Here is a 19,715-nt window from a genome sequence, read left to right as displayed (position 1 = left end):
CGGACCTTTGATCAGAGCTTCCCTGGTCTCCTACTTAATGGCTGTTTAATAAGTACTAAAGGCAGCTTTATTTTGTCATTTAATGAACATGAGTAATATACCTTTACTGCTTTCACCAATGTATGAGCTCTGACCTTGGCCACACCTCTGCACGGTCCATGTGCCCCTTTTCAGATGAGGCGCCCCTGGTGGTTATCAGCCGCCCACCACAGTGCGCGTCACACAGCTGCTGGAAGGAGCTGGAGCTGGGACTTGTAGGCCTGCCTGCTATTCTCTCTGCTGCACGTCGTTATCCTGAGGGTGACAGCGAAAAGAGAGAGTGAGGGCTCCGCTCATCCCCTTGAAACACCAAACAAGGGGATAACAGAGAGAGCTTAACTCCTTCAAGAGAAAATGACAAGCTGTTTGGCCCTTACACAAAGAAAGGGGGAGTGTGCTTCTTCACCCTAAAACCCTTCTGAGTAGGGCCCTTCTGCCCAATTTACTGTAGACAGACAGAATGTGGGGATTATTGAGAATGTCATCATCATGATTTCTATTCTTGAACCAAAGGGTACTTGTTGAATACTAACTACCTGACAGGCACTCTGGCACTTGGGAAGAATAAGACATGCTCCCTGACAGTCCAGAAAGCCACGTCTCCTGCCAGATGTAGGCATGTAAATAAATAATGACGCAAACATGTGGCGAGTTCTCTAGTGGGGTTAAATGTTAGATTCTGTAAAGTCCAGAGGAAAGAATTAGAAATTTCCCACGTTATCATTTCAGGGATCTTAACCACTATGAAAAATCAGGAACTCTGATGGCACAGCAGCTAAGTGCTTGGCTGGTAACTGAAAGACTGGAAGTTCAAATCCACCCAGTGACTCCTTAGAAGAAAGGTCTGGCTACTTACCTCCATACAGAGTAGAGCCAAGAAAACTGTATGAGCAATTCACCTCTTGTCACACAGGGTGAATGAATCAAAATGGACTAAAAGTCACACAGCAGCAGTAACATGGTAATCCAAAAACTCCACTAGCTGTGGCTTGAAATGAAATAGAGGGTTTACCTTTCTCGTAATGATTCTGGAGGTAGGCAGCTGTAGATGGATGTCTATGTCTTGAGCTCTCGCACATGGTTATTGTATGATTATGGTGATTGCAGTTATCACATATCCTCCTCAGTCAAAACAGAAAGGTGGAGGAGGTCAGAGGTGTGGGCAGAGAATGGTGCCAACCATAGCTGAGCTTTAACAAGGAAGTCAGGTACTTTTTAATGGCCAAAGTATGTTAGGCGAAGCCTCATCATCCTGCCTGCAAAGAGCATTCCGCTGCACCCTCTCCAAGACACATCTGGTCATTCTCTTGGCCGTCCATGGAATGTTCTGTGCTCTTCTCCAACACCACAGCTCACAAGCATCAACTCTTTTTCTGTCATCCTTATTCATTGTCCAGGTCTCAGATGCCTACCTAGTAATCAGAGAGACCATGGCCTGAATCAGATGCACCTTAGTCCTCAAACTGACGTCACTACTCCTCAATAATTTGGAAAGGTCCCTAACTGAAGATTTTCCCAATGCAATGTGTCTCTGTATTTCCTGACTGCTTGTACCAAGGGTGTTAATTGTGGACCCAAGCAAGATGAAGGTGTTGACCATTTCAGTCTCCTCTCCATCCATAATGACACTGCCTATTGGTCCAGTGGTAAGAATCTTTGTATTCTTGATATTGAAACACAATCCATACTGAAGGCTGAATTCCTTGATCTTCTGCAACAAATGCTTCAAATCCTCCTCACTTTGAGAAAGCAAGGACATGATGCTGGGAAGGATGGAGGGTCGGCAAAGGAAAGGAAACCCCTCAACCAGGTGAATTGACGGGGTGACTGCTGCAGTGGGTGTTTGTGTGTCAGCAAGTGTGAGGGTGGTGCAGAGCAGGACTGGGTTCAGAGCTTCTCTTCATAGGGTTGTTATGAGTCATACTCAACTCTGTGGCACCCAACAACAACAATATATGCTTTTTCATGTACCTTTTGGGCAATTCTGGTTTACATGGCTAGACTAGCCACAAAAGAATCTGCACATCGAGTAATAGGGTCTTTAGGATTGGCTTGGTCGTGATTCATCACAGAACTTAAGAACATTGCGGTGCCAAAAAAGTGGTATTGTCAGAAAAGAAGAATTTCAATGGAAGGAAGAGAAAGGCGTCCTGGGAAGTAACTTTCTTTTATTTTTATTATTATTATACTTATTGTTGTTATTATTATTCTTATTGTTGTTATTATTATTGTTGTTGTTGTTATGTGCCGTCAAGTTGCTTGTGACTCATAGCGACCCTATGTACAACAGCTCTAAACTCTGCTCTGTCTGTGCCAATCACACTGTCTCTGATACACCCATCCCAATTGCCCGAGTCACTGAATCAATCCACCTCATAAAGGGGTCTTCCCCTCCTGCACTGTCCCTCCATGCTCCCAAGAATGATGTCCCTCTTCAAGGACCGGTCCCTCCTTGCAACATGTCCAAAGTATGTTAGACGGAGCCTCAGAATCCTTGCCTCCAAGGAGCAGCTCAGTTTAACCCTCTCCAGGATGAATCTCTTTTCCTAGTAGTCCATGGTACCCTCAACACTCTTCTCCAGCACCACAGCTGAAAGGCATCAATTCTCTTTCTATTATTATTATTACTAATTTTAATGAAAGTTTACAGAGACTTTGGATTTCCATTCATTCATTGTTGCATTTTCCTCCCTGCCCACCCCTCCCCCAGTTCACTCTTCTCTTTGAAAAGTAAAAGAAAAACTCTTTCATTGTTATGCAATCCCTCCCCTCAAGTCCACTCCACTATGCAGCCTTCATTCTGGACTCCTGTCATGACAATAATACCCAATCACATATCCCTTTTAAACAGTTCTCTTTCCCTCATCTGTTTCAATACAGTATACATTATTTATCCTGTCTCTCTCAGTCTCCCCCCAACCCCAATGTCAGACCCGTTTTACAAGAGTGACACTATGCAGTATTTGTCATTCTGTGACTATTTCACTCAGCATAATGTCCACCAGGGTCACGCATTTTGTATAATATTTCATTAGTTCCTTGTTTTTCAATGCAGTGAAGTATTCCATTGTGTGAATATAGGAGGTAACTTTCTGTGGTCAAGGAATTCTTTAGAGAAGAAGTAGATTTGACCTTGGCCATGAAGAATGAGCAAACATTTATTCAAGAGAAGTAAAGTGCATTCTAGGAAGGGGAACAGCATTTGCAAAGGCTCAGAGTCATATAAAATGTGCTCAAGAAATCATCAAGGATTTCTTGTAGCCTGGAGCCAGGGCTTGAATTATATGTAAAGTCAGTTTGTGGCAAGTTTACATATGGCCGAATATGAATCATAGATGTTCTTCTGTGGGAGAAGAAGAGTAGGTGGTATCTTCGGTGGTTTATTATTAGGTAGCATCGAGTCCAAACCACCCCATAGCTGAGCCTCTCACAGGTTTTTGGAGGCAGTAAATCACATGGGAGGGAATTACTCCTCTTTCTCTCATGGAACAACTTGGTGGAACCAAGTGCTGCTGGGTTGGTAGTTCAGCACCTTCCTGCTAAACCACCATATTTAACCATGGCGGAGTATGAATCTTAGATGTTATTCTGTGGGTCATAGAGAGTGGGTGGAGATCTTAGAGAAGGGCACTCATTTTCCAAATACCACTCAACCTGATATCTCGGAAGAAATGTCTCATCTTCCTGTTCACCTTGTAGTTGCCTAGGATCTGATTTATTCCTACTTTTACACCAATAAGTTAATGTGCTTTATGAACTCTCTGGAACCAGAGGTTTTCAAAAGCCAGAGTTTTGGCTTAGTCCCTCCCATAGCCTCGTCCTTGTACCTGGTCTGGTTTCTGCCTTTGAACAGCTTTTTTTCCTGTACCTTTAATGGGTGATGCAGTTTCCTGTGTCTCCTGTAAGCCTATCGACTGCTGTCTTCCCAGATGATGTTGATGTTTCCTGGGCAGTAATCAGTTTCTGCCAATTTCCTCTGACTCGCTGCAGGCTAGCTCCAAGTCTTCACGGAGATTCAACTTTCATAGACCTCACACATCCGGCCCAGTCATGCCCAAGGGACCCTGGCAGCTTCTGGAGCCCACCTGATGGGCCACCTCGGGGCCTCCCTCGCTGTGTCCTGGGGATGTGGAAGCTCAGTCTGTGGAGCCAGGACGACTGAAGTCACGCTGTAGCCTTAGAATTCCAGAGATGGCAGGGGTTTTCCTTGGTTGGGAGGAGAAAGTAGGCTTCATGTCTGATCCTAAAATACCCACCGAGGACATTGGTTGTTCAGTGCTAGAATTCACCTTCTTCCATGCAGGAGACCCGAATTTGACTTCAAGTCAGTGTCCCTCACGCACAGCTACCAGACACCTGTCACTGGAGGTTTGCCTGTTGCTATGAGGCTGATCAGATGTCACCTCTATGGTGAAACAGACAAGGAAGGTAGGCCTAGAAATCAGTGTACTTCCAACAGTCAGCCAGAGATCACAGTGGTTTGATCCACAACCATTCATGAAGATGCTACAAGATCATACAATATTTCATTTCCTTAAGAATGGGGTCTCTTTGAGTAATGGCCCAATCCTATAGCAGCTAAAATGCCCTGTAAATCTTATGTTCATGTCCATGAATGGAATTATTTTCTGATTAAAAGATGAGTAGCTATAAGAGTAGATTTGAAAAACAGTGTATATGAACTGTGTATGTAAACCAGTATGTTTATTGTTATGTGCTGTCAAGTCGCCTGTGACTCATAGTGACCCCATGTATAACAGCCCTAAATCCTGCTCTGTCGTGTGCCAATCTCATTTTCTCTGACATACCTACCCCCACTACCCCAGTCACTGAATCAATCCATCTCCTCGAGGGTCTTCCCCTCCTGCGCTGTCCCTCCACCCTCCCAAGCATGACGTCCCTCTCCAAGGACTGATCCCTCCTTCTAACATGTCCAAAGTATGTCCGATGAAGCTTCAGAATCCTTGCCTCCAACAAGCAGCCTGGCTTCACCCTCTCCGGGATGATCTTGTTTGTTCTCGTAGCAGTCCATGGTATATTCATTACACTTCTCCAACAGCACAGCTCAAAAGCATCAACTCTCCATCTATCATCCTTAGTCATCATCCAGCTCTCTGACATGCACAGCAAGAGATTGCAAAGACCATGTCCTGTATCAGGCGTGCCTTAGTCTCAAGAGTGACATCATTGCTCTTCAATACTTTAGAGAGGTCTCTAACTTGAAAAAAAAAATAAAAAAGAAGAAATGGGAAGGGGGAAGAGTAGCATACCACTAATGTTGCAGTCTGTTGTTTTAAGATGTTGCCAACTATAACTCGTAGTGACCTTATAACCAAGCCTCACCCTGTGCTGCTCTCTCCTCACCCGCTCTGATGAGACACAAGCTCGTTCGTACAGTCACTGTTTCAATCCGTCTCATTGAGGCTTTTTCTCTCTTTCTCTGACCTTCCACTTTCCCCTACATGATACCTTTCTCCAAGTGCTGATCCCTCCTGAGAACATGTCCAAAATCTGTAAGATGAATTTTCACCATCGTTGCCTTTAAGGAGCATCCTGGAAGTACTTCTTACGAGAGAGACTCCTTTGTTCTTCTGGCAGCCTGTGGGATATTCATTCCTCTGCTCCAGCACCACCGTTCAAAGGCATCCAACCTGCTCTGTCGTCCTTGTTCATTGTCCAACTTTCAGATTCATAGCAGCAAGTGAGAATAACATGGGTTAAATTTTCATTCTCCCACAGTCTGCATTTTCTCAACTTTCCTCATCAGTTGGGGGGGGGGGCGGCTAGAAAGGATAACACTTTTCTTGTAAAAGTATATGAAGATTAAATGAGTTATTACAGGTAACGTGAGTTACTTACAGAGCAGTGCCTAGGATCATAATGATGATGATGATTCTTCTTCTTATTATTATTACTACAATTTTGATAACATGCCTCAGAAAGTGGAATAAGTTGGGGTGCTTTTCCTCCACAAGCTGGGTCGGCCCACACGCTCTTGCCAGCTCCCAGCAAAAATCTATTTTGATCACGTCTCCACTGTCACTCCATCTGAGGTGCGGAAGCTTGTCAGTGAGTGTCATGTACACCACCAGCTTGCTGTTCCCAAGCCAGCTCTGGTGGGTGCTTCTGTCCCTCAAGGGACCAGGAGATGACACTTCTCACTAAGTAGAGAAGTGCTGATCAAGAATTACCAGTGACTCCGTTCCTCGGTCAAGATTTCAGAGTGCAGGATGTGGTTTAGTGGAAAGACAAGGCCCAGGAGACAGAAACGGAGCTCCGTGTCCAGTTCTGTCGTGTGGCCTGGACAAGGCTTCCCCATTCCCCACTTGGTTCCTCCATCCTTATAGGACCAACCCTTCTCCCCTTGGAAATCACTGGCAACCTCCCTGTAAAAGCCCATCTGCATTTTCGCTGCGTGCCATCACATTGACAATGACGCATAGCAACCTTGTGAACAACAGGCCTGGCCCTGGCCCTATGCTGCACCATCCTCACCACTGTTACGTTCACTGTGTCAGTCCATCTTGTTGGAGGTCTTCCCTTCATTCTCTGACCCATCTCAACACTCAGCCATGAAGATAAATGAAGTCTTGGTAGATGCTGCCATGTGGATGAACCTTGAAAACATCGTGAGAATGGGAAGAAGTCAGTCACTCAGGGGCCAGTCCTATATGAAATAACGTACATGCAATAAGCAAATGTATTGAGGTTGGAAGGTCCCCAGGGTGGTACAGACCATGTGTTCTCAACTGGTAATCAGGTGGTACAGACCATGTGTTCTCAACTAGTAATCAGGTCTGTTGCCCAGAGGCTCTCTCAAATGCTCAGGAGCAAGGATGTCACTGTAACCACTGTGGTGCATCTGAACCAAGCCGTAGTATCTGTAGTCACTCTGTATGTGTATAAAAGTTGGAGAGTGAATAAGGAAAACCAAAGAATTCTTGGTGCTTTTGAATTGTGGTGCTAGCAGTGAGCATTGAATATCCCATGTCCTGCCAGAAGAACAAGCAAGTCTGTCTTGGAGGGATTGCAGACAGTGTGCTCCTTAAAAGCAAGAATGGTTAGATTGAGTCTCATCTGCTTTGGGCATATTGGAGGGGTTAGTCTCTGGAGAGGATATCATGCTTGGGAGTGTAGAGGGTCAGTGAGATGGAGGAAGACCCTCAATGAGATGGTTTGACTCAGTAACTTCAACAGTGCTCTTGAGCATAGCAGAAACTATGAGGCTAGTACAGAATTAGGCAGCATTTTTATTCTTTTCTACACAGACTCTCTATTGAGTTCAAGCCACTGAAGCAACAAATGACCGCAACAGCTACCACAGTAACCACTAAGTTGGCAGTTGGAATCCATGCAGGAGCACCACCTAAGAAAGGCCTGGTGATCTGCTTCTATATGGATTACCAGCCAGTAAACCTTATGGAGAAGTTGTACTTGATAAAACATGGGGTCGCTCTGGGTTTGATTTGGTTTGACTTGTAGGAAGGGAGAAGCGTGGGGAGTTTTGCTTAGGGAAACACTGAACTTATGTTGATGGTGGTGAACTAATTGGGAAATAATTTGGAAGAGGATAGTAGCAATAATGGAAATTTTAAGGAAAGATATAATTAGTGTCATATAATCAGTGTCACTAAATTATACATATGCAAAGCATGTCAAACTGGCAATGTTTTGTTCTGTTTATTTTTTACTATAATCATTATTATTATTTATTATTATTATTGTTATTATTTATTCTTCACCACAATTTAAACACAATCACATAGCATACTTGTCATGTAAAAGTAGACAGTTACTGTCCCCTGAGCTATCAGGGCCATCAAGTCAGGGATCAGCTCTCGTGTTCCCCTCGGTGGTGACAGCTACCTGCGTTAGTCCCTGGCACATAGCTGATGCTCATCTTAATATTTGTTGAATGAATCGATAATGTAGTAGACAGAAAAATACTTTGGAGGGAGATTTCACTGGTACTGTATCAGGCCTGATCACTTGTGGCTGCATGACCCTGTGGTGGGCAGAGCCTGAGGCACATCACCTGCCCAGTGGGAATAATAATAATAGGAACAACCTTACTAGCTATTTGAGATTATATGTGAATATGTAATATATATATTATATATAATATATAATGAGAATATATGTGTTTAGATGGATTTAGATAGAGATATGCCAAACCCAATGTCGGCTGTACCAGCAGTGAATGTGTATATGTGTGTGTGTCTCTGTGTGTGTGTGTGTGTGTGTGTGTGTGTGTGTGTGTGTGTGATTGTTATCAATGGGTTTCCAAGTCATCGTGATGCAATGTGTTAGAGTAGAACTGAGTCCTTTAGTTTCCTTGAGTGTAACCTTTACAGAAGCCGACCATCAGGCCTTTATTGCGTCATTATCATTGAGTGAGTTCAAACCATTAACCATTCAGTTAACAGCCCAGCTCAAGTAATTTGCGCCACCAGTGAACTCACATTTTGTGTGTGTGTGTGTGTGTGTGTGTGTGTGTGTGTGTGTACATTTGTATTATAGCACATCATCTCATTGCCATTGAGTCAGAACTGACTCATAGCTGACCGTCCACTGGGTTTCTGAGTCTTTGAATCGTATGAGAGGAAATTGACCATATTTCTCTGCAGAGCCACTGACAGATTCAAACTGCTACAGAGACAGGAGCCTTGGATTAGCAGTATAGCTCCCTTTGGACTACACCACCAGAATTCCCTGTTCTAGCTTGTGGGGGTTTTGTTGTTGTTGTTGTTGTTGTGTACCATTGAGTTGGAACTGATCCATAGCTAACCCTCCAGTGGGTTTTCTAAAACGTTAACCGCACGGAGGAGATTGCCCATTCTTCTCCTGTGGAGCAGCTGGAGGACTCGAACCTTGTGCCTTCAGGATTACAGCACAGATTCTTACCTCTAGGCTACCAGAGAGTCCTCTAGCATATGATAGGTATTAAATAAACGGCTTTTGTTCTTATTGTTAGGTGCCATCAAGTCAAGAGACCCTATGAACAACAAATCTGAACCCTGCCCTATCCTGTGCCAACCTCATAATCTCTGACACAGAAGAGCCCATTAATGCAGTCAGTGTATCAGTCCTCCTGATTAAAGGTCTTTCTCTCCTTCACCGTCTCGTTATCTTTCCAAGCATGATGTCCTTCTGCAAGGAATAGCCTCTCCTAACAACATGCCCACAGTTTGTGAGATGAAACTTCACTGTCCTTGTCTCAAAGCAGGACGTATTTGTCTTTACCAAGACAAATTTGTTCTTTTGGCAATCAATGGGATATTCATTACTCCTCTCCAACACCACAACTCAAAAGCATCATGGTTTTTTTTCGTTTGTCATCTTTATTCACTCTCCAACTCTCAGATGCATAGAAGGTGATTGAAATAACTATGGCCTGAATCAGGTGCACCTCAGTCCTCAAACTGACATCATTGCTCCTCAGTAATTTGGAGAGGGCCCTGACTGCAGACTTTCCCAGTGCAAAACATCTCTTGGTATCTTTACTGCTAGTACCAAGTGTATTGATTGTGGATCCAAGCAATATGAAGTCATTGGCAGTTTCAATCTTTTCTCCATATATCATGATGTTGCCTATAAGGGCCAGTGGTAAGAATTTTTGTTTTGCTAATGTCGAGATGCAATCCATACAGAAGGCTGTAACCTTTGATCCTGTGAAGCAAGTGTTTCAAGTTCTCCTCAGTTTCAGCAAGCTAGGTTATGTCATCAACATAACACAGGTTATTGATGCATCTTCCTCTGATCTGGACACCATATTCTTCTTCACAGAGCCCAGCACTTCTCAAATAATTTGCTCAGCATACAGATTTAATAGGTATGCAGAGAGAACAGAACTTTGATGCTTGTTCATCTTAATTTTAAACCATGTAGTGTTCCTTGACTCTGCATGACAGCTTCTTGGTCTAGGTACAGGTTTTGAAATCATGAGCACAATCAAGTGTTCCAGGATTCTCATTCTTCTCAATGTCAGCCCCAATTTGTTATGATCCACACAGTCAAATGCTTTTGCATAGTCAATATAACATAGACATTCTTCTATATTTTCTGTCTGACATCATCAGTGATATCCTTGGTGCCACACATCTTCTAAATCCAGCTTGACCTTCTGGCAGTTCTCTTTGTATGTACTGTTCCAGACATCTTTGAATGGTCTTCATCAGTATTTTGCTTGCATATCGTATTAATGATATGATTTGATAATTTCCACATTCTGTTGGACCTCCTTTCTTAGGAAAGGGAATATATAGGGATCTCTTCCACTCAATTGGCTAGGCAACTGTCCTCGAAATTTCCTGACGTGGAAAAGTGAACACAACCAAAGCTGCATCTGTCACTTGAAACAGGTCAATTGGTATCTCATCAATTCCTGGGGCCTAATTTTTTTTGCCAATGCCTTCATTGTTGCTTGAATTTCTGCCTTCCTTACTATTGGCTCTTGATCATATATTTCCTGAAATATTTCACTGTCACCCAGTTCATTTTGGTACAGTGATTCTGCCATCTTCTTTTTTTTTAATTTTTTAAATTTTTTTTTTGCCATCTTCTTTTGATCTTTAATGGATCATTCAGATTTTCTCCCATCTCTTTGGAAACACATATACTAAAATTGGAATGATACAGAGAAGATTAGCATGGCCCTCCACAAAGAGGACATGCAAATTTATGGGACAAAAATAAATAATAAATGTTATTTCTCTGCAGCATAGCATTGAGCAATGGAGTATTTGGTATTGTAATGACTAAAAAAGGTCATTGCTCAGTTCCACTATCAACACTTTTGACAACAGCAGTCAGGAAATCAAAAGAAAAATTACATTAGTTAAATCTGCAGTCAGAGACCTTTCCAGAGTACTGAGAAGCAACGATGTCAATCTAGAGACTAAGGTGCACCTGATGCAGGCCATCATCTTTGCAATTACTTGCTATGGTAGTACTTGCTGTCAGAGAGTTTGACAGTGACTAAGGATGTCAGAAGAATTTATGCCTTTGAGTTGTGGTGCTGGAGAAGAGTCTTGAGCATACCATGAAATGCCAAGAAAACAAACAGGTCTGTCTTGGAGAGGGTGAAACCAAATTTCTCCTTGGAGGCTAGGATTTTGAAGCTCTGTGTTGCATACTTTGGGCACGTGGCCAGGAGGGACTGATTCTTGGAGAAAGGCATCATTCTGGGAAGGGTTGAAGGACAGAACAAGAGAGGAAGACCCCAGATAAGATGTACTGACACATTAACTGGGCAATGAGGGTAGGGGTGCCTGAGTCAGTGAGACTCGCTCAGGACAGGGCAGGCTGTTGTGCGTTGCATTGCTATGTGTCATAGGCGACTTGATGGCTCATAACAACAGAACAATGACTAAAAGCTAAGGTAAAAAAGATCAGTCTAAATATACATTTAAGAGGCTTTCAGTGGTTGGCACCTAGTTTGCAAAAGATTTTCCAAAACCCCTCTCTCTATCTGCCATCAGATTACCCCTTTCTTCCCCTACCTTCCTTCATCTTTTGTTGCAATCACCATACCAACCCACATACCCAGACTGAAGCAGAACTGAGTATGGGAGGTATGGGGTTGTCAGATGGCCTAGAGGCACAGAGTGGCACCAAGTGGCAGCCTCCCTTGTCACACCCTCACCTTATGACCTTGGAGAAGCTGCTCCTTCCTGTAAGCATCACTGTCCTTGGAGGAACCATTCAGGGGTAGGATTAGCGACATCCCAAGTCCACTTCCGGTTCCCGGATGCTCAAACAAGATGCACATCTCAGTCAGAGCATTGCACACTGGTGGTGGAGAACCTGAGGATCAGGGCAAAGAGCTGGCCTCAATCCCAGCTTTGCCACCTACCAGCTGGGCGATGTGGACAAGTCACAGGCCGGCCCTGAAAAAGAGACAGTGGGATTCTGATGGGCTCCTTGGTGGGATTTAATGAGACACGGTCTCCACAGCGTCTGGCAGGTCTGTGCACAGTAAATTAAGACTGCTTGGACCAGCCCTGATTTTCACGTGGTTGAAGCTCCTCCGTGTTGAGGGCGCCCACGTTTCATGAGCAGCACCGCACATCCATCAGCCTTCCTGCTGCCTCAGCACTTGGCAGGTCCCACCGTCTTGTGCAGCAAAGACATGATCCCCACTGGATGTGAGTGACATCCTGCCCACAGGCAATTATTTTAATGGATAGCCCAGGACCTTCTCCTTGCCCCAATTGGATGTATTCTCACGGGAGCCTTCCTTCCTTCCACCCTTCAAAAGGCTCAGGAAGAAAACTTTATGTTGCACATTCGTCCTACCCTGAATTAGAAGCTCCGTCAGGTACGCTCCTTCTCGAAGGTCCTACGGATGCTGTCTGCAACCGTCCCGAATGCTAAGTGCCTGTTTCTCTCCTTACTGCTGCAGCAGGCTTCACACTGGCAGGAGGGAGAAGGGAGCAAATAGTTACGCAGTCTGATTTCCCCTTTTTAAAGGGAGCAGGGGACCCACACTTGGGGAGCAACCTTGATGCACAGGAGGTGTGCCGGCCATTTGTTTAACCTTCTTGTTGTCTTGGTGGAATCTCACACACACACACACACACACACACGTGTTTATGAGGACATCGATGCCTCACACAGTGAAATGAGTTACCTGGGAACTTAAAGCCAGCCAGTGGCTTAGCTAGGAGTCAGTCTTGGCCTCTGACTGTTTCCTTCTGGTGGCTGAGTGGTTAAGGAGTTGCACTGCCAACCCGAAGACATGCAGTTTCAGTCCAGAGGCAAGATGGGCAATCTCCTCCTGTGCAGTTTTCAACCTCTAAAAACCCATTTGAAGGGTCAGCAGTGAGTCAGTTCCGACTCAACCTCGACAGCACAGAACATTATTTCTTGCTCTAGTCACTACACCTTTACTGGGTCGAGAGGTCAAGTGAAACACATCTGGGCCACATTGTTGCTACCAAGTGTTGACAAGCCGATTGTGAGTGTTAGCGACACTGTGTTCTGTAGTGCAAGGCGCTGCCCGGCCCTTTGCCGTCCTCACGCTTGTTACTCTGCATTGTTCCAGCCACAAGATCAGTGCATCTCACTCTGTTTTGTTGGATGTGGGGCTCTTCTACAAGGCCTGGGGTGGGGGAAGAGTCTGTCTTGATACTATGTGCAGAGTATTCTCTCTTAGACTATGAAGGCCTTTTTCTATTCACCCTTCCGAGAGAGAGAAAGAGTCACAGAGTCAGAGAGAGAGAGAGAGTCAGAGAGTCACAGAAAGAGAGAGTCAGAGAGAGAGTCAGGGGGTGGGGAGAGTCAGAGAGAAAGACACACACACACACACACACACACACACAGAGAGAGAGAGAGAGAGAGAGAGAGAGTCAGTCTTGTGCAGTAGGCAGTAGGATTTAGAGAAAGAGAGAGTCTTGTGCAGTAGGATTTACCCAGCCTGCTTCAGATGAATCACTGCTGTGTATCCACAGGACCCAATAGATGGGTTGGGCAGAGGCTTGCTCTAGACCTCTCTATGGCAGACCCAGGACCCTGCTGCAGGCTCTTCAGGCAGAAGGTTGAACCGCCTCCCTCAGAGAGGACAGAGTGGGGCCAGGGACACTGCACACAGGAGAGTGATAGCAATTCTGTTTATAATAAAACTAAATATGAACTTGTTGTGAGGTGCTGTCGAGTCGAACGCAGTTTATAGCACTCCTGCAGGGACAGCAGATCTGAACCCTGTCCTGTCATGTCCTGTGCCAGCCTCACAATCTCTGACACACTCATGCCCACTGCTGCAGTCACTGTGCCAGCCCATCCAGTTGAGAATCTTTCTATCTTACTGACCTTTAGAATACAAGAAATGGACTTTTAAAAGAATTCGCTTGCTATGTCTCCATGATGCAGAGGAAAGAACTTGGACTTTGGAATCAGATGAACCTCTGTTTGAATCCTATCTCCAACACTGACAGTGTGGCCTTGGGCCAGTTAACTTCTCCAGTTTCCTCATCTCTTGCATTGTCTTCCTTGTTAGGACCCTTGTAGGAGTAAAGGAAACCAGTGAACAAAACCTGTGGGGTGATGTTGAAGCCACAGCGAGCCCCAGGGAGACGCCCAGCCAAGGAGCCGAGGGTTGGGGGTGGCGAGTCCTGATGTCCATTGTCCTGTAGCACAGCCATATGTCATGCTTTGACTCCCCTGGGCCACCCTGGGTGTCCCTGTGAGTAAGGCTCAGGTCCCACCCTTGTCATCATGGAGCAGAGGAAGAGGACCTTGGATGAACTGGAGCCACTATTCCTTAGCAGAATCTCTTGCAGTTCATACACACACACACACACACACACACACACACACACACACACACACTCACCATCAGCAGCAGCACTGTCCTTTCTCATTCTCTGTTGCTTCTTACACACATGCACCCCACACACACACACACCAGCAGCAGCTATGTCCTTGCTCTTTCTGTGTTATTTCTTCCACCTGGGTCTCTCTCCTCACTGTCCTCAGTACCCACATCATCATTCACGTCTCTATCTCACAGCCGCAGCTCGCCCATCCAACTGGCCCATTCACAACTCTGCCTTTAGTGAACTAAGAATCCAGAGCTTGGGACAACTCTATGCTGATTTCAGAATGGGAGGTTGAGCAGGTGGGCCAGAGGTAGGCTGCTGGCGTTCAAAGCCTGCTTCTGCACACTCCTCCATGTATCACTGAAGGCAAGTTGTTGCTGTTTTATCCGGTTCTCCATCTGTTAAATGGGGTTGATAATAGCCATCTCCTGCTCTGGTAGGCTTGCTGGAAGCATTACATAAATAAGAAACTATTTACCATTGAGGAAGCTCTGATAGCCTAGTGGTAAGGAATTGCACTGCCAGTGCAAAGGTACACAGTTTGAATCCACCAGCTGCTGTGCTGGAGAAAGATGGGCAGTCTCTTTCTGTACAACTTAACACCTCTAAAAACCCACAACTAAGGTGTGTCGGATACAGGCCATGGTCTTTGCAATCACTTGCTATGCATCAGAGAGCTGGACAATGACTAGGGATGATAGAAGGAGAATTGATGCCTTTGAGCTGTGGTGCTGGAGAAGAGTATTGAATATACAATGGACTGCTAAGAAAACGAACTGGTTCATCCTGGAGAGGGTTAAACCAGACTCTTCCTTGGAGGCAACGATTCTGAGTCTTCGTCTGACATACTTTGGACATGTTGCAAGGAGGTCCCAGTCCTTGAAGAGGGACGTCATTCTTGGGAGGGTGGATGGACAGTGCAGGAGAGGAAGACACTTGATGGATTGATTCAGTGATTGGGGTAATCGGTATGGGTGTGTTGGAGACAGTGAGATTGGCACAGGACAGAGCAGGGTTTAGGGCTGAGTACATAGGGTCACTATGAGTCGCACATAACAACAACAACAAACCCACGACAGGGTCACCTATGGGTTATACCCATATGGTTGTACCATCTAACTTGATGGTATACAATGACAGCATTTGCCATTGAGTTAATGCTAACCCATGGTGGCCCATGTGTGTCATATCATACTAGAATTGTGCTAAATAAGATCTTCAGTGGTTGATCTTTTCAAAAGTAGGTCACCAGGCCTTTATTCCAAGGTGCCTATGAGTGAACAAGCCTCTGACCTTTTTTTTTTTAGCAGCCACGTTCATTGTTTCCAATGCCCAAGCACTCGAACAATGACTTCCTCAAAACTCCCATTGCTGCTGAGTTGGCAATAACTCATAACTGACCATCTGTTGGGTTTCCAAGGCTGGAAACTGCCGAGGATGAGATGGCCTGTCTTTCTCTCCTAGAGCTGCGAGTGGATCCCAACCACCAGAAAGGTGTAGCCTTTGAGTTACCAGCACATCTCCTGATAGGCCATCAGATAAGGTTATGTATTAGTTACCCACTCGCACATCCTTACTCACTACTGCAGAATGGGTGGAAACTCATAGCCACCCTCCACGAGCTTTAGAGGCTGTCAGTATTTCCAGGAGAAGACTGTCCACTTTCCCTCATGGGGCACTAGTGGATTTGAACCACCAGAGTGTTTGGTTAACAGCTCCACTTCCTACAGACTTTGCCTCCAGAACTTTTTTTTATTACTAATAGCTTCTATATCATATAACTTGTTAATGATTGCCATCATTAAAAAACATGAATAAATTAATAGTACTTAACATGGGATGCTCTTTGGAGACAAGGATGGTGAAACTTTGGAAACAGGAATGGGAAACTGTCATGCTTGTCTTTTAAGCATGTGGCCAATTCTTGGAAAAGGACATCACACTTGGGAAAGCAGATAGTCAGTGAAAAGAAGACCCACAATGGGACGGATGGGCACAGTGACTGCAGCAGTGAGCTTGAATATAACAGAGTTGCCGAGGATGGTGTGGGACAGGGCAAGATCCAGATCTCTTGTTCTTATGGTCCACGTGAGCCAGAGTAGACTCAGCTCCTACCGAACCACAGCAGATTATAACATGTTAACTACTTTGTAAATAGTCACTTACTTGCCACACTTTGTTTTCATTATGGGCGAAGCTTGTCTCTCCAACCAAATCAAGACCTTCGTCCTTGCAGCCTCATCTCTCAGTTGGAAACAACAGCAGATGCATTACTGGTGTCCCGTATTCCACTTTTGCCCCTTCAACCCACTTGCATCTTCTCTTTACAGCGCCATCTTTAAAGGAACCTCGACTCCGGTTGCCTCCTCCTTCCACCCTCCTGTTACCACACTGGCTTGGAGGTGGAATCTGCTCTGACATGCTCCTCACCTCCTCCACCATGTCTCCACAGACCGACCTATCAGTGCAGCCCAGTGGGCATGTTTATGACCTTATCCCAGCCCTGTCTACTGTAGACACTAAGTAGCTGTTCTTATTGTGTACTTTGAAGTCGGAACTGACCCATAGCTGACCCTCCAGCAGGTTTGCAGAGGCAGTTAATCACATGAGAGGAAATTGCCCATCTCTCTCATGCAAAGCATCTGGTGGATTTGAACCACATGCCTTCAGGACTACAGCACGGCTTCTTACCACTAGGCCACCAGAGCTCCCTTCCCAAATAGTAGGAACCTGCATTTATTGAGCACCTAACCTGTGCTAAGCAGAACTTACATGCTTGTTCCTCGTTTGCTTTTCCGAGCAGCTCTGTGAGACCATCAGGGTTCTGCTTTGGGGCAGAAACCATACCATTTATTTTTTTTTCAGCTTCACTCAGAACCAGTATCAACACTCATTTGGGGGGACTACTGATGATGAAAAAGAATACTATCGTTGTTGTTGTTGTTATGTGCCATCGAGTTGCCTGTGAGTCATAGCAACCATTATGTACAACAGCCCTAAACCCTGCTCTATCCCTTGCCAATCTTAGTTTCTCTAACACATCTGTCCCCATTACCTCAGTGACGGAATCAATCCACCTCATAGAGGGTCTTCCTCCCCTGTGTTGTCCCTCCACCCTCACAAGCATGACGTTGGTCTCCAAAGACTGGTCCCTCCTTGCAACATGTCCAAAGTATGTCAGACGAAGTTTCAGAATCCTTGACTCCAAGGAGCAGCCTGGTTTAACCCTCTCTAGGATGAACCTGTTTGCTCTCCTAGCAGTCCGTGGTATATTCAATACTTTTCTCCAGCACCACAGCTCAAAGGCATCAATTCTCCTTCTGTCATCCCTAGTCACTGTCCAGCTTTCTGATGCTATACAGAGTATTTGAACAGAGAATATAATTAATAGTCTTTTTTAAAAAAGTCAATTAGGCATAAAGTGTTAACTCGGTAACTGAGAAAAAGAATGACAAGAAGTAGCAGCTTCACCTGGAGCTGCAGGAGGGAGGGAGGGGAGAGCTGGGATATTAACACATGAGACTAGGGCCAGAGCTGTAGGGGGAGGGGAGTAGTCGAGCCTAGAGGGGCCGGCACCAGGTGGAGGGATGTGGGGGAGCTTGATGGCGCTCACCTGCAGAATGCTCGGAAAACCCCAAACTGGATTTACCCATTTGTCCCACTGCCATTGAGTCGATCCTGGCCCTTGGGGACCCTGTGTGTTTCAGAGTAGAACTTTCTGGAGGGTCTTCAGTAACTGTCAGCTTCCACAGTGGCCCAGGGTAAAAGGCCAGCCTTTCAGTCAATAGCTAGGAGCAGGATCCTTTGTACCACTTAAGGTCCTAAACCTGGCTTCTAAAGGAAGCCAGTTCTGTTCCCAGGGAAACAGGGAGGTGGGGTGATGCTCACAGGGGTAGGGAGTAGATAGGAAGGAACAAAGTCAGCCTTCTGCTCTGCCCTTCATGCACCCCCATCAGCAGCATCTAAGAGAAACAGCTGGCAAAGCAGAAACAGGGTGTGAAGGGTCCCAGGCTCGGCATCATACAGCAAGGGTGGAAGTGAGAGACAGGGGCTTGATAAATGGAAGGCACAGCTGATAATGCTCCTGCTTAAAAGATGAGGAACCCGAGACATGTAGAGTTTAGGTAACTGGCCCAAGGCTGAACAGTCACTCTCCCCAAGCTGAAACTGGATCCCAGGAAGGAGAGCTGGCAATCTGCACCAGTAATATTGCAAGCAAGGAACTCTAATGGAGGAGCTGAACTGTGAGGCGCACAGGGCACTGTGGGCCACATCCACTCCATGGCACCAGCACCCTGCAGCAAGTCTGGCCCTGAGCTTTTAACCATGACAGATGTGCAATGGAGGATGGATGGATGGATGGATGGATGGATGGATGGACAGACAAAAAGATGGATAGATAGGTGGAGGGATAGGTGGGTGGATGGATGGATGGATGGATGGAGGATAGATAGGTGGATGGATGGATGGACAGATGGATAGATAGGTGAAGGGATAAGTGGATGGATGGAGGATGGATGGATGGATGGATAGATGGATGGATGGATAGGTGGATGGATGGATAGGTGGATGGACGGATAGATAGGTGGATGGATGGATGGATGGATGGATGGATGGACAGATGGATGGATAGGTGGAGGAATGGATGAATGGATGGATGGATGGATGGATGGATGGACGGACGGGTAGGTGAATGGGTGGATGGATGGGGTAGAGAGGAAGGAAGGAAAGGAGGGAAATCAGCAACTCCAACATTGCTCATCCCAGTGCCAAGCCCATGTTAGGTTCCCCCTGCTTGACCATCTCTTTGTCCCCTCTCCAGGTCATTCACTGGAATTCCCCCAAGAAGCTCCGGGTGAAGAACAAGCATGTGGAGTTTTTCCGCAACCTCTACCTGACCTTCCTGGAATATGATGGGAACTTGCTGCGCCGGGAGCTTTTTGGCTGCCCCAGTGAAGCGGATGTCAACAGTGAAAACGTAAGTGCTCAGGGAGGCTCTGCAGGGCAGGTGGGCTGCCTCTGGTGTGCGCTGAGCACTTCCATGGGCCGGGCTTGGGGCTGGCTCAGGGTGAGACCGAATAAGCAAGATGCCTTCATTACTCTGCTGGGCACTGATGGGCAGTCAGTCAGGGCAGCAGACCCATTGAATGCTGGTCACTATGAGGGAGGAGGAAAGCCTGGTCCAGCCTTGATGAGGTCAGAAATGAGTCTTAGGTGACAGTTTTTAAGCAGAGGAAAAGAAGGAGCCACATCGTTGTGAAACAAGATTGTCTAGACTTTCCGGATCCAGGAAGCCCAGAGGTCTTGCTGAGACCTGACACCACCAGGGAGAATCGTGGTGAGTTGATCAGAGTCTGG

At 45.8% G+C, this 19,715-nt stretch overlaps 1 protein-coding gene across 1 annotated transcript in view; it reads left to right on the top strand.

Annotated features, from left to right (window-relative positions):
- The window catches only part of LARGE (like-glycosyltransferase), a 663,150-nt gene that overhangs the window by 562,219 nt on the left and 81,216 nt on the right, over positions 1-19,715 (top strand). Inside the window, exon 9 of the mRNA XM_006901347.1 lies at positions 19,180-19,335. Coding sequence (XP_006901409.1) covers positions 19,180-19,335 — 156 coding nt within the window. The remainder of the gene's footprint in view (positions 1-19,179; positions 19,336-19,715) is intronic.

The sequence above is a fragment of the Elephantulus edwardii genome, unplaced genomic scaffold (assembly GCF_000299155.1).
Source record: "Elephantulus edwardii isolate Elephantulus edwardi_28Jun2011 unplaced genomic scaffold, EleEdw1.0 scaffold00321, whole genome shotgun sequence".
NCBI lineage: Eukaryota > Metazoa > Chordata > Mammalia > Macroscelidea > Macroscelididae > Elephantulus > Elephantulus edwardii.
Note: the sequence above shows the minus strand (reverse complement) of the source record. Positions and strands in the feature narration are given on the sequence as shown.